This window comes from Pelophylax lessonae, assembly GCF_965119305.1.
Source record: "Pelophylax lessonae genome assembly, chromosome: 1".
Taxonomy (NCBI): domain Eukaryota; kingdom Metazoa; phylum Chordata; class Amphibia; order Anura; family Ranidae; genus Pelophylax; species Pelophylax lessonae.
This window is the reverse complement of record NC_138768.1, coordinates 160,548,162-160,568,831: the sequence shown is the minus strand read 5'-3', so window position 1 is coordinate 160,568,831 and position 20,670 is coordinate 160,548,162. Positions and strand designations below refer to the sequence as shown.

The 20,670-nt window shown below is 44.7% G+C and overlaps 1 protein-coding gene across 1 annotated transcript in view; it reads left to right on the top strand.

Moving 5' to 3' along the window:
• The window catches only part of KIAA0825, a 735,478-nt gene that overhangs the window by 40,597 nt on the left and 674,211 nt on the right, over window positions 1-20,670 (top strand). Inside the window, exons 3-4 of the mRNA XM_082247736.1 lie at window positions 1,914-2,076; window positions 12,227-12,875. Of these exons, the coding sequence (XP_082103862.1) occupies window positions 1,914-2,076; window positions 12,227-12,875 (812 nt within the window). The remainder of the gene's footprint in view (window positions 1-1,913; window positions 2,077-12,226; window positions 12,876-20,670) is intronic.

Genomic DNA, 20,670 nt, shown 5'->3' with positions numbered 1-20,670 from the left:
CTTTGTAGGATCGCTGCCACAACCTATTAGATCCTTGGAAGATCTGCATTTAATGGAGAAATTATGTAATCCACTAATAAGAATAAAGCATGGAATATCTCAGATATATAAGATAACAGAGATGGCAGAACTGGGGAGACCTCCATTTATAGAAACCTGGGAAAGAGAGATAAGATCCCCTTTAAATGAGCACAAAGTGAATGCTGTTCTGAGAGCCGTGTACTGTTATGCAGTAGACGTGAATACCACTAAAATGAATTATAAAAGTATATCACGATGGTGCAAAATGCTGGTAAAAGCTCATAAACAGTACCCAGAGAAATCGGAATTATGTTGGAGAGGCTGTAAAGCACGAGGTACGATGTATCAAATATGGTGGGAATGCCCTAAGATACATGTTTATTGGCAGAAGGTTCAACAACATATCAAGGGAATCACAAGATTATCCTAGATGAGCCATGAACGTGTTTGTTCCATAAAATAGAAAAACAATATAAACAGTATAAAAATACACTAGTACCAAATTTGATAAATGCGGTAAAAGGAGCAATACCAAAAAAATGGTTAGAACTAGAATACCCCTCTATTAGAAATTGGTTTAATAGAATTGAGTATGAATATAATATGGAGTATTTGAGCAGTAGAAAGAAAGAGCAGGTTGATAACTTTACAAATAAATGGAGGAGATGGGTAGATTTTAAAAAGACTAACAAATATTTTCGAAGAATGGGTGGAAAAAGGTGCAGAATGCGTTAATGCAGAGGAAGGCGAAGGTAAAAGGAAGGGGGAGGATGGGCTATGGGTTGAGATGGGAGGGGGGAGGAATCGAAAATCTGTACACTTGAAAGTAGTTTGAATGTTTTTGATTGTTTGTTTGTATATTTTGGATTGAAAAATTAATGAAGTGTGTGCGTGTGTGTGTGTATATATATATATATATATATAAAAGTGCACATTTTACTCTGCACTATATCCTATATATAACAACACAAAAATAAAGCTTTTTTTTTTTTTATTATTTTACACTTGCAAGGTTTCACTCTATTCACATATAAAATAACAAGTTTTTCATCAACTCCTAAGCAGTACAACAAAATACATTGTACCAGTATTGTTACTGTGGATTAAAGGAGTAGAGGCTGTTCATTTAGAAAAGCAAATGCTAATCAATAGGGTGAACCTATGTTCATGTAAATACCCGTGTGTGTAAAACTACTAGAACAAAAGGATTTTTGCTAGCATCTGATTGATTGATTTTGTTTATTACAGGTACTTCTATAGCGCAATTAGTTTACGCAGCGCTTTACATATATATTTTACATTTACATCAGTCCCTGCCCTCAAGGAGCTTACAATCTAAGGTCCCTAACTTACATTCATACATACACATGCTAGGGCCAATTTAGACAGGAGCCAATTAACCTACCAGCATGTCTTTGGAGTGTGGAAGGAAACCCACACAGGCACAGGGACAACATGCAGACCCCAGGCAGGTGGTGCTGTGGTTGGAACTTGAACCAGTGGCCCTAGTACTGCCAGGTAGAAGTGCTAATCACTTAGACACTGTGCTGCCCATTTTGATTGGAGTGAACACAGTTTTACCTTATTTATTAAGCTCGGTGAACATTCAAATAGCTAAGTCCTCCACCTCTACTACATTAATAAATCGGCACTAGTGAGGTTTTAAAGAAAGTGTGCAGCCACTGTTTGCACGTTTCATTTACACCCCCAGATGTCTGAGTCCCAGGTGTAGCTAACGAAATTACAAATATTTCAACAAATATAATCGGTATGTATTTCAGTTGTACAATTACCTATTTATCTGGAGTTTAGCTCTAAAGTAGACACCTCCACTGTTATAATAAAAAATGTATTAAACTCTTTGTGTGTATTTTTTGTTTTTTTTCTATCAGCATTGAAGAATGTCTGGAAAAGCTGCGTTTGGAAGCAAGTGAAAAGTGTGGGGTTGTGTTGCAGAACAATGCAGACTACTTGAAGTGGCTGAATAATCATTCAATGTCTAGCTCAGTGACTGATACTCCTCTCACAGATGTCATGGCATTCCTTCAGACTGTGGTAAAAAATATATGTATTTATTTATATAAAATAAAATTTGTTGCAGAAAAACTTAAGTTTCCACCATCAATTTTCCAAAATATAGGATTGAAGATTAGTGGGTTGAAGTGGGTTTCGGAACCTTCTAACCGATAATGTGACTGTAGTTTCGTAGTTACGTAATAATAGTAATAAAAGGTATCTGACACTATGTTGGCTTTGCACAAAAACAAAAAAATGTATAAATAAAAAAAAAAAAAAAATAGGGGAGACTCAATCCACCTGTTTTTTGTTTTTTTTGTTTTTTTTCTGTTGTCACTCTTCTATGTTTCTATATGTGACCAAGTTTGGATTATTTACACCTGAATTGAACTTTTAGTAGATGACGTTTAGTTTAATGAGTGCATATAGTGTCCTGTCTGTCATTGATTTTTAATATACTGTATAATACATTAGATATTGGTAGGCAGTGTTACCGATTGTTTAATGAAATTAAGTAAACTACTGCCCCTGAAATGATGTAAACCCCAGGTTGGGACATTTGAGATGTTCAAAATCAAGACGATAAAGGATTTTAAGAAAAGAGTTGAACAAGTTCCACATATGCAGAAACATGGCTGCAGGGCGATTTACCGCACTTAGTAAGTTTGACTTTATCTGAAATCAGCTGTGCTGACCTGGTCTAGCTGTTAAAGAAAATGTTTCAATTTGATTATAGCTGTGTAGTTGTGTACTGGCAGCATTTCCTCCATCATCTAGTCCAGGGGTCTTCAAACTATGGCCCTCCAGTTGTTCAGGAACTACAATTCCCATCCTGCCTAGTCATGTCTGTGAATGTCAGAGTTTTACAATGCCTCATGGGATGTGTAGTTCCGCAACAGCTGCAGGGCTTGAGTTTGAGGATCCCATATCTAATCGGTAGCTGAATGGCTAATTGTAAATAAGTACTAAAACTTAAAAGAGAAGTTTTAGGGTTTAAAAAAAATAATAAAATAAAACAAACTATTTATTTATATTCACCTAAGTGGATGCAGCATCAATCCAATGCTGCATCTGTTCCCCACCGGCTCTGTAGTGTTTGATCGCTCAGTTCTCTCCCTCCACTCTCATCAGAGAGCTGTGACTGTCAGTGAGCAGCTCTCTGCTCTCCTCTAGCGCTGACTGGAGCGCTGGGTTTTTCATTTAAAGGAAAAGTATGGCCAAAGCTTTTTTGGCTATACTTTTATGGATCATAGGACTGCAGTTCGTTCTGCACTCCTGCTATCTGTTTTCAGCCTGGGTCGGCACCTGACTCCAACACAGCACAATAACCACCCTGGCAGCTAATATCATGTAAGAAATGTTTAGTCTTTTTCGGGAATTCGTTATCCAATTTCTGGAAAGGAGTTATTTCTAGTGATCTAAAAATGTTTACCCATGTTTACAAGCAAGTCAGATTAAATGTCCTAATCCAAAAACCTAGTTACTTTGGGGCATTGCCACCAAAGATAGACCATGGTTCTCATCTGGCCACAGTTTCTGAAACACTAGAACGAATCCTGTGCACTCCTCATCTTTGCTAGCCTAGTTGTTATCCTATACCTTCTCAGTAGAGCTTTATATTTAGATTCAATCAGAGCTGTGTAGACAGCATTTCACATGAAATTGTTTTTTGGGCTAAGCCCAAATTAATTATTTCCTTTATTAATACATGTGACTCGTTTAAACTGTTTTTACAGTAGAATGAACTACGGTATACAGCCCTGTGTTCCAGCAGCAGTATGCAGACTTCCTATTCCATTATTAGAACAAAATTGAGTTGTGCTGAGCGCTGCTCAGCCATTCCTCTGAAGCTTGATATTTTTATCAGTGAATACAAGACTTCCTCTAATTGGCCAAGATTAAATAAATCAAGATGGCATCCACCCGCTTCTCAGCCAATCAGAGGAATTCAAACTTTTTTTAAAAATGGCTGTAAAACGGCTGTTTCTCAATCGTCCATTGACGGACGAAGTCTCTGATGAATATCAGTAGGGTTATGCTGCCCCCTACAGGAGTAGGACACTAGGCAGAAAAAAGTTCTGGCTACGCCTATGGGCAGTCCCAGGGGGTATACCCTCTCTCTTCCTGCATAGGATGTCAGTTTTAATCTGCCTAGTCAGCAATAAAGACCTAGTTCCTTGCTGGGACCTCTGGTCCTGGCAAAGTTTATTCTAGATAATTTATTTTCAGTTAGCTTTTCTCCGGATTTTTTCCTGTGAGATCTACAAGTAACTATGCTGGATCTGGGCGACGGGCTAAATATATAGATCCAGTGGTCACCCCATTGGCCGTGACATAGTCCCACTGGATGGGGACTGGGCCCGCAAGTTAAACGTTTTGCCAGGTCGCACACGACCAGGTCTAGGCCTGAGTCGCAGCGTTCCTATTTGGCCGACAGCCCCCCCACTTCGGCGGAGAGGGATTCTGTCAGGAACAGTGCCTGTTTCGGTATGGTAAGTACATTTTCCCCCCTCTTCCCCTGGCAGATTTTGGGGTGGACGCGAGCCCCTCCCTGGTACAGTCAGACCCTCACAATCCCGGGTTTCCCGCTGTCCTGTCACGCACCCCCCACCTACCTGAGTCCCTCCCCCCTCACTGCTGGGGGCTATTAGGCCTACTACCGGGGGCTGGGACCACGCTTCAGGCTGCATGTGGGGGCAGGGGGTTCGCCCCCGCCGACAAACGAACTATCGTGCAGGGGGGTCCTTTCCTATCACTTCAGGGCCCACCTTCCAATCAATCCCATTCTAGAGACTGGGGGGCCCCCACGAGGTTCCTTGGTTGCTCTGCAGGCTGCACGGGGCTGCCATTATCTTGTAGCCTCATGTGCTGAGGAGATTGGCGGCCCCCGCACGGCCATTTTGCGGTGGTTTTTTCTAAAAGGAATCAGGATGGGAGTTCCTGGAGGCGTTTTGTGGGCGGAGCCCCTCCCTATACTCTGGGCTGCTCTTTAGATCCTCCCCTTTTGGATCGAGATTGCTGCTCACACGTGCTGTGCAGACGTTCTGGGCCTCCTGGTGCATCTTTGGTACAGTGAGTTTTGGGGTCTCTCTCTGCTGGGGGTCTCCATTGCGCTTTGCCTGACCTCTGAGGGACGCTGTGGCGCGTTGGGACGCTTTTTAAAAAAAGAAAAAAAAAACATTTTTTTAACTTTTGCTGACGGGTTCCCCTGGTGCAACATGGACTCTACAGATCATGTGTCCCCATCTGACCCCCTCAAGGAGGCCGCAGGGCCTACCGGACCCCAGCTGTCTATAGATGCCATTTCGGCGGTCCTGGAATCGTTTGTGTCCCGGGTGGAGGTAGCCTTTAAAGGGGTCGAGGTGCTAAGAAACGACCTACCCCTGCCTTATCTGATATCTCAGATTCTGAGTCTGACTCAGCCACCGGAGACACAGGTCTCCCTGCCGGGTCCGCTACCTCGCGCCCTGTCTCCTCTGACAGTGAGGATGACATTTTTACCTTAACTGCCACGCAAGATGAGGCGCTGATGGACGCACTGGTTGTATCTGTACGTGAGACCCTGAAAATGAAGGACACAGCTGCGACTGCGACGGAAGCGCAGGTTACGTTTTGGCACTCGCAAGCCATTCAGAATGGCAAAGGTTTTTCCCTTTCCTGCATATTTTGATGCCATGCTCAAAAAGAATGGGACCGCCCAAAGCGTTCACCTGGCGTGCCTAAACGGATTGCTAGATGCTACCCTTTTGAAGAGTCCCTTCTAAAGAAGTGGCCCGCAATATGTACTCCCTGGCGGGGTCTGCTCTAAGACCGGTGTTTACGGTTGCCCTTGTCTCGCAAACATTGACTGAATGGGCTAAGTTGCTGTGCCGTGACCTGGAGGGGAAAGAACTTCCCCCTGCCTTTGCAGAGCTTTTGAACCAGCTGATGCTGAGACTGCAATTTGTTTGCAATGCCGCACTGGATACTGCTCCCATATATTGGCCGACTATTGGTTTTGGCAGTGGTCCTCTGGCGTATACTTTGGCTAAAGTGCTGGTCTGCGGATCAGACATCAAAGTAGGCCTTGACTGATCTACCTTTTCCAGGTGGTCGCCTGTTTGGGGCTAATCTGGATGAGATTTTAAAAAGTCTCACAGGGGGTAAGAATACCTCCCTCCTGCAGGCTAACAAGGATAAAGACCCTCGTCGCAGTCGGGGTCCCTCCTTCTCAGCACACAAGAAGTCTTTTCGTCCCTCAGGGTCAGTCGATAAGGCGAAGCCTTTTAAGACTCCCTCAAGCAGTTCCAAATGACCCTGGGCTGGCAAACAAAAATCTAGGCCACCTCAGCCTGAAGGTGCGCCCTCACCCGTATCTGGGGTGGGTGGACGTCTTTGCCGGGTTCCAGACCTGTGGCTGCCCCGGATACAAGACAAATGGGTTCAGGAGGTCATACGGTCCGTTTACAAGATCGAGTTTCGATCCATACCGCTGGTAAGGTTTTTTTCCTTCCAATGTGTGACTGTCCCTGGATCGCTTACAAGCTCTCTTTGGGGCAGTTCAGGACCTTGTACAACAGGGTGTAATAGTTCCGGTTCCGTGCGCGAAAAGTTTTCAGGGTTTTTATTTAAACCTGTTTATGGTCCCCAGGAAGGAAGGAAAGTGTTTCTGATCCTGGACCTGAAGGCACTGAATTGCTTCGTGCGAGTTCAAAAATTCAAGATGGAATCAGTTCGCACGGTGGTGGCTTCCCTACATCAGGGGGGTTTCCTTGCCTCCATAGAAATCACAGATACCTACCTTCACATCCCAATATGTGCAGGACACCAACAGTTTCTCCGTTTTGCTGTGGGAGAGGATCACTATCAGTTTGTGGCGTTACCCTTTGGTCTCGCCTCTGCTGCTCGGGTCTTCACAAAAGTGTTGGCTCCGGTCCTGGCGCTGTTGCAGCAGCGGGGGATATCGGTCCTGGGTTACCTGGACAATCTGCGTCTATGCGCGGAGTCTCCTACGGTGCTGGAAATAAATTTGGAGATCACCATGAGAACTCTGGAGGAATTTGGTGGATTCTGAACCTTCAGAAGTCATCCTTGGTCCCTTCCATGAGACTGGACTATCTGGGCCTGACTTTGGACTCATCCTCAGCAAGGGTGTTCCTTCCACAGGAAAAACTTCAAAAACTCAAGACCGCGGTTCATCTGTTGCTGATCAGCAAATGGTTGTCCCTTCGGACCTGTATGAGAGTTCTGGGACTGATGGTGTCATCCTTCAAGGCGGTCTCCTTCGCTCAATTCCACACGAGGATCCTCCAGAAGGATATCCTTCTTAAATGGAACAATAATCCAAGTTCCCTGGACAACCAGATCCAGCTGAGCCAGGTGACCAGGGAGTCCCTGGTATGGTGGCTTCGGTCCCTGATGCTCAAGCTAGGGAAATCCTTCCTCCCTGTGTATTGGTCGATTGTCACCATGGATGCCAGTCTGTCCGGTAGGGGAGGGGTTCTCGGTAGGTTGTCTGCTTAGGGAGTCTGGTTCCTGGAAGAGTCCAGGTTACCGATCAATGTTCTGGAGCTGAGACCGATCAGACTTTGCCTAGTCCACTGGACTGAGCACCTGCAGGGTTGTCCGGTGCGTATTTAATTGGACAATGCCACGGCCGTGGCTTATGTCAATCACCAAGGAGGCACCAAAAGTGTCCTTATGGCCTTGGAAGTGGTAGGCATCCTTCGGTGGGCCGAATGCTTTGTTCCAGCTCTCTCTGTTGTTCACATTCCAGGAGTGGAAAATTGGCAGGTGGATTACCTCAGCCGACAGGCCTTGGATGCAGGGGAATGGTCTTTCCATCCGAAGGTGTTCCAGCAGTTGTGCCTTCATTGGGGCACTCCAGATATGGACCTGTTGGCATTTTGGATCAACAGAAAAGTGCAAGAGGATTGTGGCCTGCTTCCAGGACCCTCTGGCAGACGCCGCAGACGCACTGATGGCCCGTGGGGTCAGTATCAGCTGATGTATGCCTTTCCTCCTCTCAAGTTGCTGCCAAGACTTCTTCGCAGGATTGAGGAGGAAGGGATTCCGGTCATTCTTGTGGCTCCGGCAGGCCATGCCGAGCTTGGCACGCCGACCTGGTCAGGCTAGTCGCAGATGCTCCTTGGAGACTTCCGCTCTGGGAGGATTTACTGTCTCAGGGGCCAATCTTTCATCCTGTTTTACGGTCGCTGGCTTTGACAGCTTGACTGTTGAAAGCCAGGTGCTGAAGGACAGGGTATTGTCTGTTTCAGTGATTCCCACTTTGCTTAAAGCGAGGAATGCGACTTCTAAGAAGATTTCTCATCATACGTGAGTATGATATAGAGACTCATCATAGAGTCTCTTGGGGCTCCCACTCGTGCTTACTCGGTGGCCCGGATTTTGGCCTTCCTTCAAAGGGGAGTTGATCAAAAGTTGGCCTTGAATACTATCAAGGGTCAGGTTTCGGCCTTGGCAATTTTTTTCCAAAGGCCATTAGCCACCCATTCCCTGGTGCTTAACTTCATCCAGTGGGTGCAACATTTGGCACCTCCGGTGCAACCTCCGTTACCACCTTGGGACCTTAATTTGGTGCTGTCGGTTCTTCAAAACCTCCTTTTGAAATAATTCGGGAGATACCCTGCTTACCTTATCCCAGAAGGTGGCCTTCTTGGTGGCTATTACTTCTGCATGCAGGGTGTCAGAACTGGCGGCGTTGTCCTGTTGTTCTCCCTATATGGTGGTTCACAGGAATTAACTGGTAGTTCGTCCGCATCTGTCCTACCTTCCAAAGGTAGTTTCCAGTTTTTACTTAAATGAGGACATTGTGTTGACCTCTTTGTGTCCGAAGCCAAAACATCCTAAGGAATTTGCACTGCATACTTTGGATGTGGTTTGAGCAATCCAGGGTTTGAGCAATCCACTTGGAGACTACTGAGTCTTTTCGGAAGCCAGATTCGCTCTTTGTACTCCCGGATGGTCCAAAGAAAGGGCTGCCTGCGTCTGCTGAGACTATTTCCAGATGGATCAGACAGACAGTGGTGCAGGCTTATTCAATTAAAAGTCAGGTTCCTCCTTGTTAAGGCGCATTCTACTTGGGCTCTTAGTGCTTCCTGGGCTTTTTACCATCAGGCATCTGTGCTTCAGGTTTGCAAGGCGGCTACCTGGTCGTCTGTTCATACCAAAATTTATAAGGTGGATGTGCTGGCATCTGCAGATGCTTCTTTTGGCTGCAAAGTTTTGCAGGCTGCTGTTTAAGGGGGCTTCTTAGCCTTCCTTGAGCGTGTTGAATGTTTTTTTTCAGGTGGGCCTTATCTTTTTTTCTGATGAGTCCTATGTTGCCTGGTTGGCTATGTAGCCTCGGGGACTTAATTTGCTGCTGTTCCCACCCCTCATTTTATGGCATGTCCCTACTAATATGCATCAGAGACTGCGTCCGTCAATGAACGATAAAGAAAACTGGATTTTTGACTTACCATAAAATTCTTTTCTCTTAAGTTTATTGACGGACGCAGTACCCGCCCCTCTATTTTGAGGTGGGTTGGTATTATTTCTGACACTGCTTTGATACAAAACTGATATCCTATACAGGAAGAGAGAGGATATACCCCCTGGGACTGCCCATAGGCATAGCCAGAACATTTTTCTGCCTAGTGTCCTACTCCTGTAGGGGGCAGCATAACCCTGATATGCATCAGAGACTGCGTCCATCAATGAACTTAAGAGAAAAGGATTGTACGGTAAGTCAAAAATTCAGTTTTATTACGGTCTTCTCTGTTCCTCCCCTTCTTCCACAGTCCCCAAATCATCTCCTGAAAGTACAGAGCCTTGAGGGCAAGCTGCACATGCAGAGTTTGGTGTATATTGCAAGAGAGTTTTTCATTTTATTTTTTTTTTTGCTTGGAAGAGCGCATGTGATCAGCACAGGACCAATCAGCAATGTCCAGACAGAGGTTCAGGGTCCTGCAGCCTCATAGGACAATCAGGGGAGAATGGAAACTCCTCCTACAAACGTTACCCAGACACTGATATAAGTCACAAGACTGCTATATACTGCTGATAAGAAAAGGAACTTAGCAGTTTATATTTACTAAAACTATTGCATTTCCATGTTCTGTGTACTGTGGTAGACCAGAAGATTTACTGAATGCAGGGTCCTGGGTTTAGTAGCACTTTAACTTGTCAGGTTGCTTTAAGTGACAGTGTCCTTAGATCAAAGTTCATCCCATTGTTCTACAGATGAATGAATCAGTTACAAAATAATCAATGTTATTATTTCATGTCTAAACAGTGTTGATGGTTCTTTTTTTTACAGCTGTACCTGCAGGAGCTGCTGTATGTACACATTAACTCCTGACATCATTTTCAGAGACAAGAACTGATGGCTTTTGGGGGGTGGGGGAGGGACATGACAGTAGGGCAGAAGGTTTGGATATTTTACGGGATATGTAAAGCGCGTTAAAATTTTGACCTTCTTTTATATGAGACTTCTTATCTCAATGCATTGGTTAAAGCAGTGGTCTCTAAATTTCTGCTCTTGCTTGGCCCTTGCTTGCCTTTATCCGGCTCTTGAGGCATTATTCCTGCCACTGACACCAACAATGGGGCCTAATACCTACCACTGACACCAACAATTGGGCACTATTTCTTCCACTGACACCAGTGATGGTGTATAATTCCTTCCACTGACAACAAAAATGGGTCACTATTCTTCCCACTGACACCAACTATTTATCTCCCGAATTCCAAAGAACAAGGTATTGTTTATTCCTACTGTGCACACTGGCCCTCCTAAAGTCTAAAGTAGGGATGCACCGAAATGAAAATTTTGGGCCGAAACCGAAAATGCAGGATGCCCTTGGCCGAAAATCGAAACCGAAAATGACTTTTTCCCCCAAATAATTTTAAGAAGAGGGGCATACACCAAAAACAGGCAGCTACGTACACCTGTCGCTGCCATCCTGTCACAGTATATGTACTGTGATGGGTTGGCAAGAGGTTAATTTAATTACCAATGGTATTTGTATTATGCAGCATGAGGGGGTTAATGTATTGCCACTGCTGGTCACTGCTGCATTAGTGACCAACCAGTGGCAGTTAATTAACCCCTTTGTGCTGCATTAGTGCAACCAGTATCAGTGCAACCAGTGTTAATTAACACTGATACTGGTTGCACTAATGCAGCACAAAGGGGTTAATTAACTGCCACTGGTCGGTCACTAATGCAGCAGTGACCAGCAGTGACAATACATTTACCCCCGCATAATTAATACTAATACCAATGGTAAGCTGCCTCAGGGCGGGAGGGCGGGGCGAGCGGCCGCTAATAACTAGAACTATGTGAGAGCTTCACTTCCCTGTCAGAGGAGATACGTGCCTGACAGGGAAGTGAAGCTCTCACATAGTTATTAGCGGCTGCTCCCCCCGCCCCCCCCCCCCCCGCCCGGTGTCAGGTCAGTTCAGTTCTCATTCACACACAGTCCCGCTGAGCTGACAGGGAAGGATCACATAGTTCTATCTATTAGCGGCCGCTCGCCCCGCCCTCCCGCCTGGTATGTCACTTCATTAATGCACAGATCGTAGTAGGGACGTCATTGAGAGGCGGGCGGCCGGCCAGAGGCGGGCGGCCGGCCAGAGGCGGGGCTTTTAAAACCTGCCCTGTGCTGCGCCCTCCTCCTTTCTCACGGCGGCCATATTAATTTCGGCAATGTTAACCCATTATCGGCCGAAATGGGATAGGCTCATTTTCGGCCGATAATTTCGGTGGCCGAAATTTCGGTGCATCCCTAGTCTAAAGGATAATAAACTGGTTTGGAGACCTTTGGGTTAGAGGTTTCTTTTGCCATTTATTTGAAAGGCACACTCATAAATTGGGCTGGTCAGACCCTGTTATTGGTGAACACCATATGTGCCTTCTTCGCTGTTTACTTCCTTTATATGCAGCTATAAGGAGTGACAAAACAATTAGTCTTTGTAATAACATGTAATGTCCTCACTACCACCAAAAAAGTTAGGAGTGCCCTCTTTGAGGATGGTGGCTGCTATGGCCATTTACAATAGTTTAAGAAAAACTTCACCTAGGTAATCTTTTTAAATAGGTATTTGACTAATTGCAATTCACAGGTAATCTGTTAAATGCTACCACAAAAATTGCATTTTGTGATATCATGATCTTATTCTGTTCCTTTTCATAATTTTTCCTTAGAAACAATTGTTGAAAAACAGTCAAGGTCAGGAAGATATGATCCTACAGCTTCTAGTGGACCTTTCCAGTGAGTGTGGTGTAACTTTTCCTACTTCAGCCAGTGGAGGATATTTTCAATTCGCATCTCAGACCTCACTACATGCTATTGATGATGACTTATCCATGGATCTGCAGGCTGTATGGGATGATGTGAGACTGCATTTACGGCGTCATCTAGTTGCAAAATTGCAAGCCACTTCTCATACTTCCAATAGTCTTTCTGGAATTCGGATAAAATCAAAGTGTTTGCAGTACCTGTTTTTTCTTTTCACAGAGTCTGATGTCCTTGTTAAATACCAGAATATCCAGTATCATTTTGTTGTTGAACTTCTTCATAGCTACAGAGGGAGAAGTACTGAAAATATACTTGGTGCTTACCAGAATGCTGTTCCCAAGCTGTACGCAATGATAAAAGAGGATATGTTTGTTTTAAGCCATGTTATAGACTCTTCATTAATTATTAAGTTTATCAATGAAACTTTCTTTGAAGCCATCACAGAAGAGATGAAAACATTCTTTGAAATACTTTGTGAAACTGGCACAGAGGAGCAGGCTCTCCAGCCACCCAGGCTCAACAAGAAGAAGCACAAGCAGAGAGTCCATGCCCTTGGTAAGTAGTAAATTATTCCCAGTAGTATGTATTGATGATTTGTCATTTCAAGACATTTGTCTCATTTGTCAAAAGCTGTTTTATGTAAATTAATGAACTGTAATTCTCATCAGATAAATTACTGGAATTCCTTGTTCTAGGGATAGATTTTTCTATTTCATAGGGAAGTGATTGGGTCCACCGTATGTAGTTAAATGTGTTCCTGAAATTGTACAATGAAAAACAAACCCGAGAAATGCAGCATACATATTTAAAACTTTTTTTTTTTTTTTATTCTTTGCTTGAATAAATTAAGCCACTCTACTGAGTAGAATTATCTGCTTCCTGGTAACTTTGTCCTTAGTGGTATGTTTATAAAGCAGTGAATGTGACATTCACCAAACATTCTGTGTAGGTATATATTCCTTTTTTGTTCTTAAAGAGTGTGGAAGGATCAGAATCTTTGTCAGTGTTTACTGCTCCTGTGGCCTCAATTGGAGAGACAAGAATAAGATTAGACAAGAATAAGAAAGTCTGCAACAGGGACAAAAACTGTAATACAAAGATGACAGACGTTCTGGTCTTCCCCTATTCCACTGAACAAAAGCATTTTTTTACTTCTCTCTTTGTTGTCCTTGAAGTTTTTACCTCCCTTCCTGTCTGGTCGATCTGTTTTCATTGGCACAGGAAGAGAGGGGAGATTATTCTAGCTGAGCCCCTAAAAACACTGGGGAGCATTGTGATAGCTATATATGACCTGGTTGCAAAAGACCAATACATAATTAAACAGAGAGAATTTTTTTTTTTTTTGGAGTGAGCTAGCAGTACCCTTATTTATTTTACCTCTTGCAAGGTTTCATGTTAAAAAATGTATGAATAGCCCATGGGGTGAGTAACGTCACATTACTCTTGGGTGCTTAGTATGGGACATAAAGCCCACTAAGTGGACATCCGCTTGCACCTCCCTCTGCATGTGTGTTGGAATTTTCCCATAAATAGGGGCAGGCCAACAATATATCCAAAACCGCTTATCTTTTGGAATTTTTATGCATTAGTCTCTAAAATTCAGAAAGGGGGCCAAAAAAAAATCTAATAAGTGGCAAATATGTGGACTAAAACAACCAATTAATGAGAAAAAAAATGGCCTAGCTAAAAAATATTGCAAAAACTGGGGAGTTGTTGTCTGGAGGCCAGCAAAGCTTTTTTGGGTGTTGGGTGTTTGGGTGTTTTGGGCTTTGTTGGCCTAGATAAGTTGGTGCAGGTCAATATTTGACTTTAATATGGTTGTTCAAGAACTTGAGTAGATCGCAAATATAAATTATTCTTTATCATTCATTAATTGACACAGGATCATAAGTAATTCAGAGACAAATGCATTATACTACTGCCTTCAGGATGAATTTGACACTTGCAAACAAAAAAGCCTCAGTTTTTTGTTAGTGTTTCTTTGGAGAAAAGCTTCCTAATTGTTTACGAGACACGTTTGGTTTTTTTCCATAAGATCTTTTTCTTCTATCAAGTATTTATCATTCCACTGCTAAGCTGAGTTTTTATGCAGCTATTTGAATCAGGTAATCCTTGGCACCAGCTCAGAGGCTGTACCTGAACCCTTCTGGACCAAAGATTGTGTGGCTTGCCTGTAATGTGACCCTCAGGCACTAGGCTTTGTTACATAGTTACATAGTTTGTAAGGTTGAAGAAATACACCAGTCCATCCAGTTCAACCAATGATGTGTGTGTGTGTGTGTTTGCTGTTAACCGTACATTGTATACCCCTTTATGTTGTGGTCTTTAAGATGCCCATCTAATCGTTTTTTTAAACTATCGATGCTCCCCGCTGATACCACTGCTTGTGGATGAGAATTCCACATCCTTATTGCCCAGTAAAGAACCCCTTACGTATTTTAAAGTTAAACCGTTTTTCCTCTAGTTTTAGTGAGTGGCCACGTGTCTTATTGTATTGCCTTTCTCTGAAAAGTTTGTTCCTTTATGCTAGGGTCATCACCAGTACAGTATTTGTACATTGATGTCATATCCCCCCTCAAGCGTCTCCTCTCCAGAGAGAATAAGTTCAATGCTTGTAGTCTTTCCTCATAGTTGATGTCCTCCATTCCTCTAATTATTTTTGTTGCCCTTCTCTGGACTTTCTCTGATTCCAGCACATCCTTTCTGAGGACCGGTGCCCAGAACTGGACAGCATACTGCAGGTGTGGCCAGACCAGAGTCTTGTAGAGTGGGAGAATAATCTCTTTCTTTCTGGAGTGAATCCCCTTTTTTAAACATGCCAGTATTTTGTTGGCTTTGCTTGCAGAGGCTTGGCATTGCATGCCACTGCCAAGCCTGTTGTCCAATAGTACTTCCAGGTCCTTTTCCATCTTAGATTCACCCAGAGGTTCCCCCTCTAGCGAGTAGCTTGCTTTCGTGTTTCTGACTCTCAAGTGCATTACTTTACATTTTTCAGCATTAAACCTCATCTGCCATGTACTTTCCCACCCCATTATTTTGTTCAGGTCTGCTTGTAAGGTTTCCACATCCTGCATAGAAGATATTGGCATGCTTAGTTTAGTATTATCTGCAAATACCGAGATTGTGCTAGATATCCCCTCCTCTAGGTCGTTTATGAATAAATTAAACAGGATTGGTCCCAGGACATAACCTTGGGGAACCCAACTTTCCATACCCGCCCAATCCGAGTACTCCCCATTTATCACCACCCTCTGGACTCTCCCCTGGAGCCAGTTCTCTATCCAGGTACTCACCCTATGGTCCATACCTATGTACAGTAAACGTACAAACAAAGTGTGCGAACAATGTACAATTTAACCAGCTGTGAACAATGTACAACTTAACCAGCCTTTTAAATAGCAGCACATCCTGTTCCTCAATGCCCGTTTGTTTTGGAATATCTTCCCGGGTGTGCTGTTTGCTCTTTTACTGACTATCGTGTATGAACTTTTGTCTGTATTCTTGACCCCTCTTCAGCCTTCCGAATCTGTACTTCACCGCCAGCTTGTGTATGACTTCTGCCTGCCTGACCATTCTTTGGATTACGTTTGGATACTGCTTTTCTCGATCTGTTGCCGGCCTGATCTCTGACTACGTTTTCGCCTGAATCGTCAGCACTCAAGCTCCACTTCGGACTTTACCTAACAGGTACCTAACACCTTCACATCCCAATATGGGCAAGACATCAACAGTTTCTGCGTTTTGCCTTGGGAGAGGATCACTGTCAGTTTGTGGCATTACCCTTTTGTCTCGCCTCTGCTCCTCGGGTTTTCACAAAGGTGTTGGCTCCGGTCCTGGCTTTATTACGCCAGCGGGGGATTTCGGTCCTGGGTTACCTGGACGATCTGCTTCCCCGTGCGGAGTCTCCCACAGCGCTGGTGACAAACTTAGAGATCACCATGAGAAGTCTAGAGGAGTTTGGGTGGATTGTGAATCTCCAGAAGTCGTCCTTGGTTCCTTCCATGAGGCTGGACTATCTGGGACTGACTTTGGACTCGTCCTCAGCCAGAGTGCTTCTTCCTCCGAAAAAACGTAATAAAATCCAGCCTGTGATTCAGCTATTGCCGTCCCTTTGGACTTGTATGATATTTCTGGGACTGATGGTGTCGTCCTTCGAGGCGGTACCTTATGCTCAATTTCACACCAGAATACTCCAGAAGGAAAATCTTCTCAAATGGAACAAAGATCCAAGTTCTCAGGACAATCCGATCCAGTTGAGTCAGGTGACCAGGGGTTCTCTGTTAAGGTGGCTTCGGTCCCCGACGCTCAAACAAGGAAAATCCTTCCTCCCCATATATTGGACAGTGATCACTACAGATGCCAGTCTGTCCGGGTGGGGAGGGGTTCTCGACAAGCTTTCTGCTCAAGGGATCTGATCTCTGGCGGAATCCAGGTTACCAATCAATGTTCTGGAGCTGAGAGCGATCAGGCTTTGCCTAATCCACTGGTCGGAGCACCTTCGGGGCTGTCCAGTGTGGATTCAATTGGACATTGCCACGGCTGTGGCTTATGTCAATCATCAAGGGGGCACCAGAAGTGTCCTTGCGGCCTTGGAGGTGGCAGGCATCCTTCAGTGGGAGGAAGGCTTTGTTCCAGCTCTCTCCGCCGTCCACATTCCTGGAGTGGAAAATTGGCAGGCGGATTACCTCAGTCGGCAGACCTTGGCTCCAGCATGGTCTCTCCATTCATAGGTGTTCCAGCACCTGTGCCTTCGTTGGGGCACTCCAGACGTAGATCTGTTGGCGTCTCAGAGCAACAGGAAAATGCAGAGGATTGTGGCTCCCTCTCAAGACCCTCTGGCAGATGCCACATACGCGCTGGTGGCTCCGTGGGGTCAGTATCGGCTTATCAAGTTGCTGCTGAAACTTCTTTGCAGGATCAAGGCGAAAGGGATTCCGGTCATCCTTGTGGCTCTGGAATTGCCTCGCCGGGCTTGGTACGACGACCTGGTCAGGCTATTCGCAAACGTTCCTTGGAGACTTCCTCTCAGGGAGGATCTGCTGTCTCAAGGACCAATCTTCCATCCTGCTTTATGGTCGCTGGCTTTGACGGCTTGGCTGTTGAAAGCCAGGTGCTGAAGGACAGGGGAATGTCTGCTTCTGTGATTCCCACTCTGTTTAAAGCGAGAAAAGCGACTTCTAGAAAGATCGATCATCGCACTTGGAAGTCATATATTGCGTGGTGTGAGTCTCTTACTCGGTGGCTCGGATCTTGACTTTCCTTCAACGGGGGGTTGATCAAAATTTGGCCTTGAGTACTATCAAGGGTTAGGTTTCGTCCTTGGCAATGTTTTTCCAAAGGCCATTAGTCACCCATTCCCTGGCACATAGTTTTATCCAGGGGGTGCGACATTTGGCTGCTTTGATGAGACCTCAGTTGCTCCCTTGGGATCTTAATTTTGGTGCTGTCGGTTCTCCAGAAACCTCCCTTTGAAAATTTTCGGGAGATTCCCCTGCTTACATTATCTCAGAAGGTGGCCTTCTTGGTGGCTATTACTTCTGCGTGCAGGCTGTCAGAACTGGCAGTGTTTTCCTGTCATTCCCCCTATCAGGTGGTTCACAGGGATAAAGTGGTACTTCGTCAGCATCCATCCTTCCTTCCGAAGGTGGTTTCCATTTAAATGAGGACATTGTGTTACCCTCCTTGTGTCCTAAGCCTAAACATCCTAAGGAATTTGCATTGCATACTTTTAGATGTGGTTCGGGCAATCGGGGCTTTTCGCTATCGGGCATCTGTGGTTCAGGTTTGCAAGGCGGCGGCTACCTGCTCATCTGTTCATACTTTCACAAAGTTTTTTAATGTGGATGTGCTGGCATCTGCAGATGCTTCCCTTTGCCGCAAGGTTTTTCAGGCCGCTATTTAAGGGTGTTTTTAGTCTCCCTTCTGGGGGTTTAATGTTTGTTCAGGTGGGTCTCATCTTGTTGTTCTGATGAGTCCTGTGTTGCCTGGTTGGCTGTGGTTCAGCCTTGGGGAATTATATTCTGCTGTTCCCACCCCTCATGTTTTTTATGGTACTGCTTTGGGATGTCCTTACTGCTATTGAGAACAGAAGACTGCGTCCCTCAATAAACGATAGAGAAAATGGGATTTTTGTCTTACCGTAACATCCATTTCTCTGAAGTTCTATGACTGACGCAGTCTCCGCCCCTCTATTATTGAGTTGGGTTGGTATTGTTTTCTCTGACACTGCTTTGATACAAAACTGACATCCTATAGCAGGGAGAGAGGGTATACCCCCTGGGACTGCCCATAGGCATAGTCAGAACTTTTTTCTGCCTAGCGTCTATTGAGAACAGAGGACTGCGTCCATCAATGAACTTCAAAAGGATTTTACGGTAAGACAAAAATCCCATTTTTTGTTTGCCAATGTCCAATTCCTCCTAAAAACAACAATATAACCAAATTATATCTGAATTATTTCTGATTTGGTGTCCCTTAATGAACTTTAAGGAGGGCCATACATGGAGCGAATATCTCTCCTGCAACTACGAGTTTCAGGAAAGAAATTCACTTGATTCCCCTATCAACACAGACAGTGTTGATGCGGGAATCCCTCCTGTCAGGCCATTGTCTTCTCCCCGTGGGTGGCGGGGGAAGCTGTCCCTGCTGTTAGAAAACTGTGGTTATTGTTAGCGACTGTAGCAGCTGCTAAAGATTATCACAAGAGAATCCGGCAGTCTGGTTTTACCCAAATTGATTGATCAACTTGGCACATGCAGCCTGCTCAATAAAGTGTTACTTAACCCACAACCGTAAAATCAGTCTGTATATGCAGTAAAGCATGCTTGTTATACTCTTATACTGTGGAACCTAAGAGGTTAAACCTCTGCATTGTGTAAAAAGGCTGTTTGATTCTGTATGCACAGATCCTCCTCTTCTTGCATTGTCCCCATAACAACATGTCCGGATAAGACAGAGTTGCTGAAGTCAGGCTGCACATGCTCAGTTTGGTGTGTGTTGCTTGAGGGTTTTTTTCTTTTCCTTGGGAGAGTGCATGTGATCAGCACTGCCCAGACAGAGGGTCAGGGGTCGTGCAGCCTGATGGGGCAGCCAGTGCAGTATGAAAACACCTCCTACGAGCTTTAACCTTGCACTGATAGAAGTCACAAGACTGTTATATACTGCTGATAAGAAACGGTATTTATCGGTTTCTATTTACTAAAATGATTACATTTGCATGTTCTGTGTACTGTGGGAGACCAGATATAGTGAATGCAGGGTACTGGGTAAGGATGGGCCGAACACCCTGCCCCCCCCCCCCCCCGTTAAGTTGGCACCAGTACATCTCGAACAGGGAAAAAGTTCCAGCAAACATGCAAACTCTATTAAAGTCTATGGGACAAGAACAGAACATGAAAAATCAAAAGTCCTCATTGTAACGGCTTATATGCAAGTTATTGCCATAAAAAGTGTATGGGGACCTGGGTGCTGCCCTGGGGGACATTAATCAATGCAAAAAAATTGTTTTAAAATTTATAGTTTTTTATAGGAGCAGTGATTTTAATGATGCTTAAAGTGAAACAATAAAAATGAAAAATTCCTTTAAATATCATGCCTGGGGAGTCCCCTTAATGTGCCTGTAAAGTGGCACATCTGATTTCTGTTAAAAAAAAAAAGTGGCACATCTGTACGATGTAGCAATACTGACATTTCTAAAGGAAAAAAGGCATTTAAACTTGCTCACTGCTGTAATGTATTGTCGGCTACCTGCAATACAGATCGGAAAAAAACAAAGCATAGGGTCCCCCCTAAAATCCATACCAGACCCTTATCCGAGCATACAGCCTGGCAGGTCAGGAAAGCTGGGGGAGACAAGGGAGTGCCCCCCCCCCCTCCTGAACCACACCAGGCCACATGCCCTCAACATGGGGGGGTGGGTGCTTTGGGCTGTTAGGGGGCTCTGCCCCCCCCCGCCCCAAAGCACCTTGTCCCCACATTGATGGGGACAAGGGCCTCTTCCAGACAACCCTGGGCTTGGATTGTCGGGATCTGCGGGTGGGGGCTTATCAGAATCTGTAAGCACCTTTAACATGGGGGGCCCCCAGATCCCAGCCCTCCCCCCTATGTGCATAGGTAACCGGTACATCGTACCCCTACCCATTCACCAAAAAAAGTGTCAAGAAGGAAGAAACACAGGAAACAGTTTTTGTCAAGTCCTTTATTAAAAATGAAAAAGATAGCGACCCTCAATGTAAATTCATCGTCAATATCGCCCGCCAGTACCGAAAAAAAAAAAAGGCTTTCGCCTCTTGGGAGTCACCCCGCTGAATGCCTTCTCTTTGCTTTGACAGCTTTTATATAGGCAAGGGGC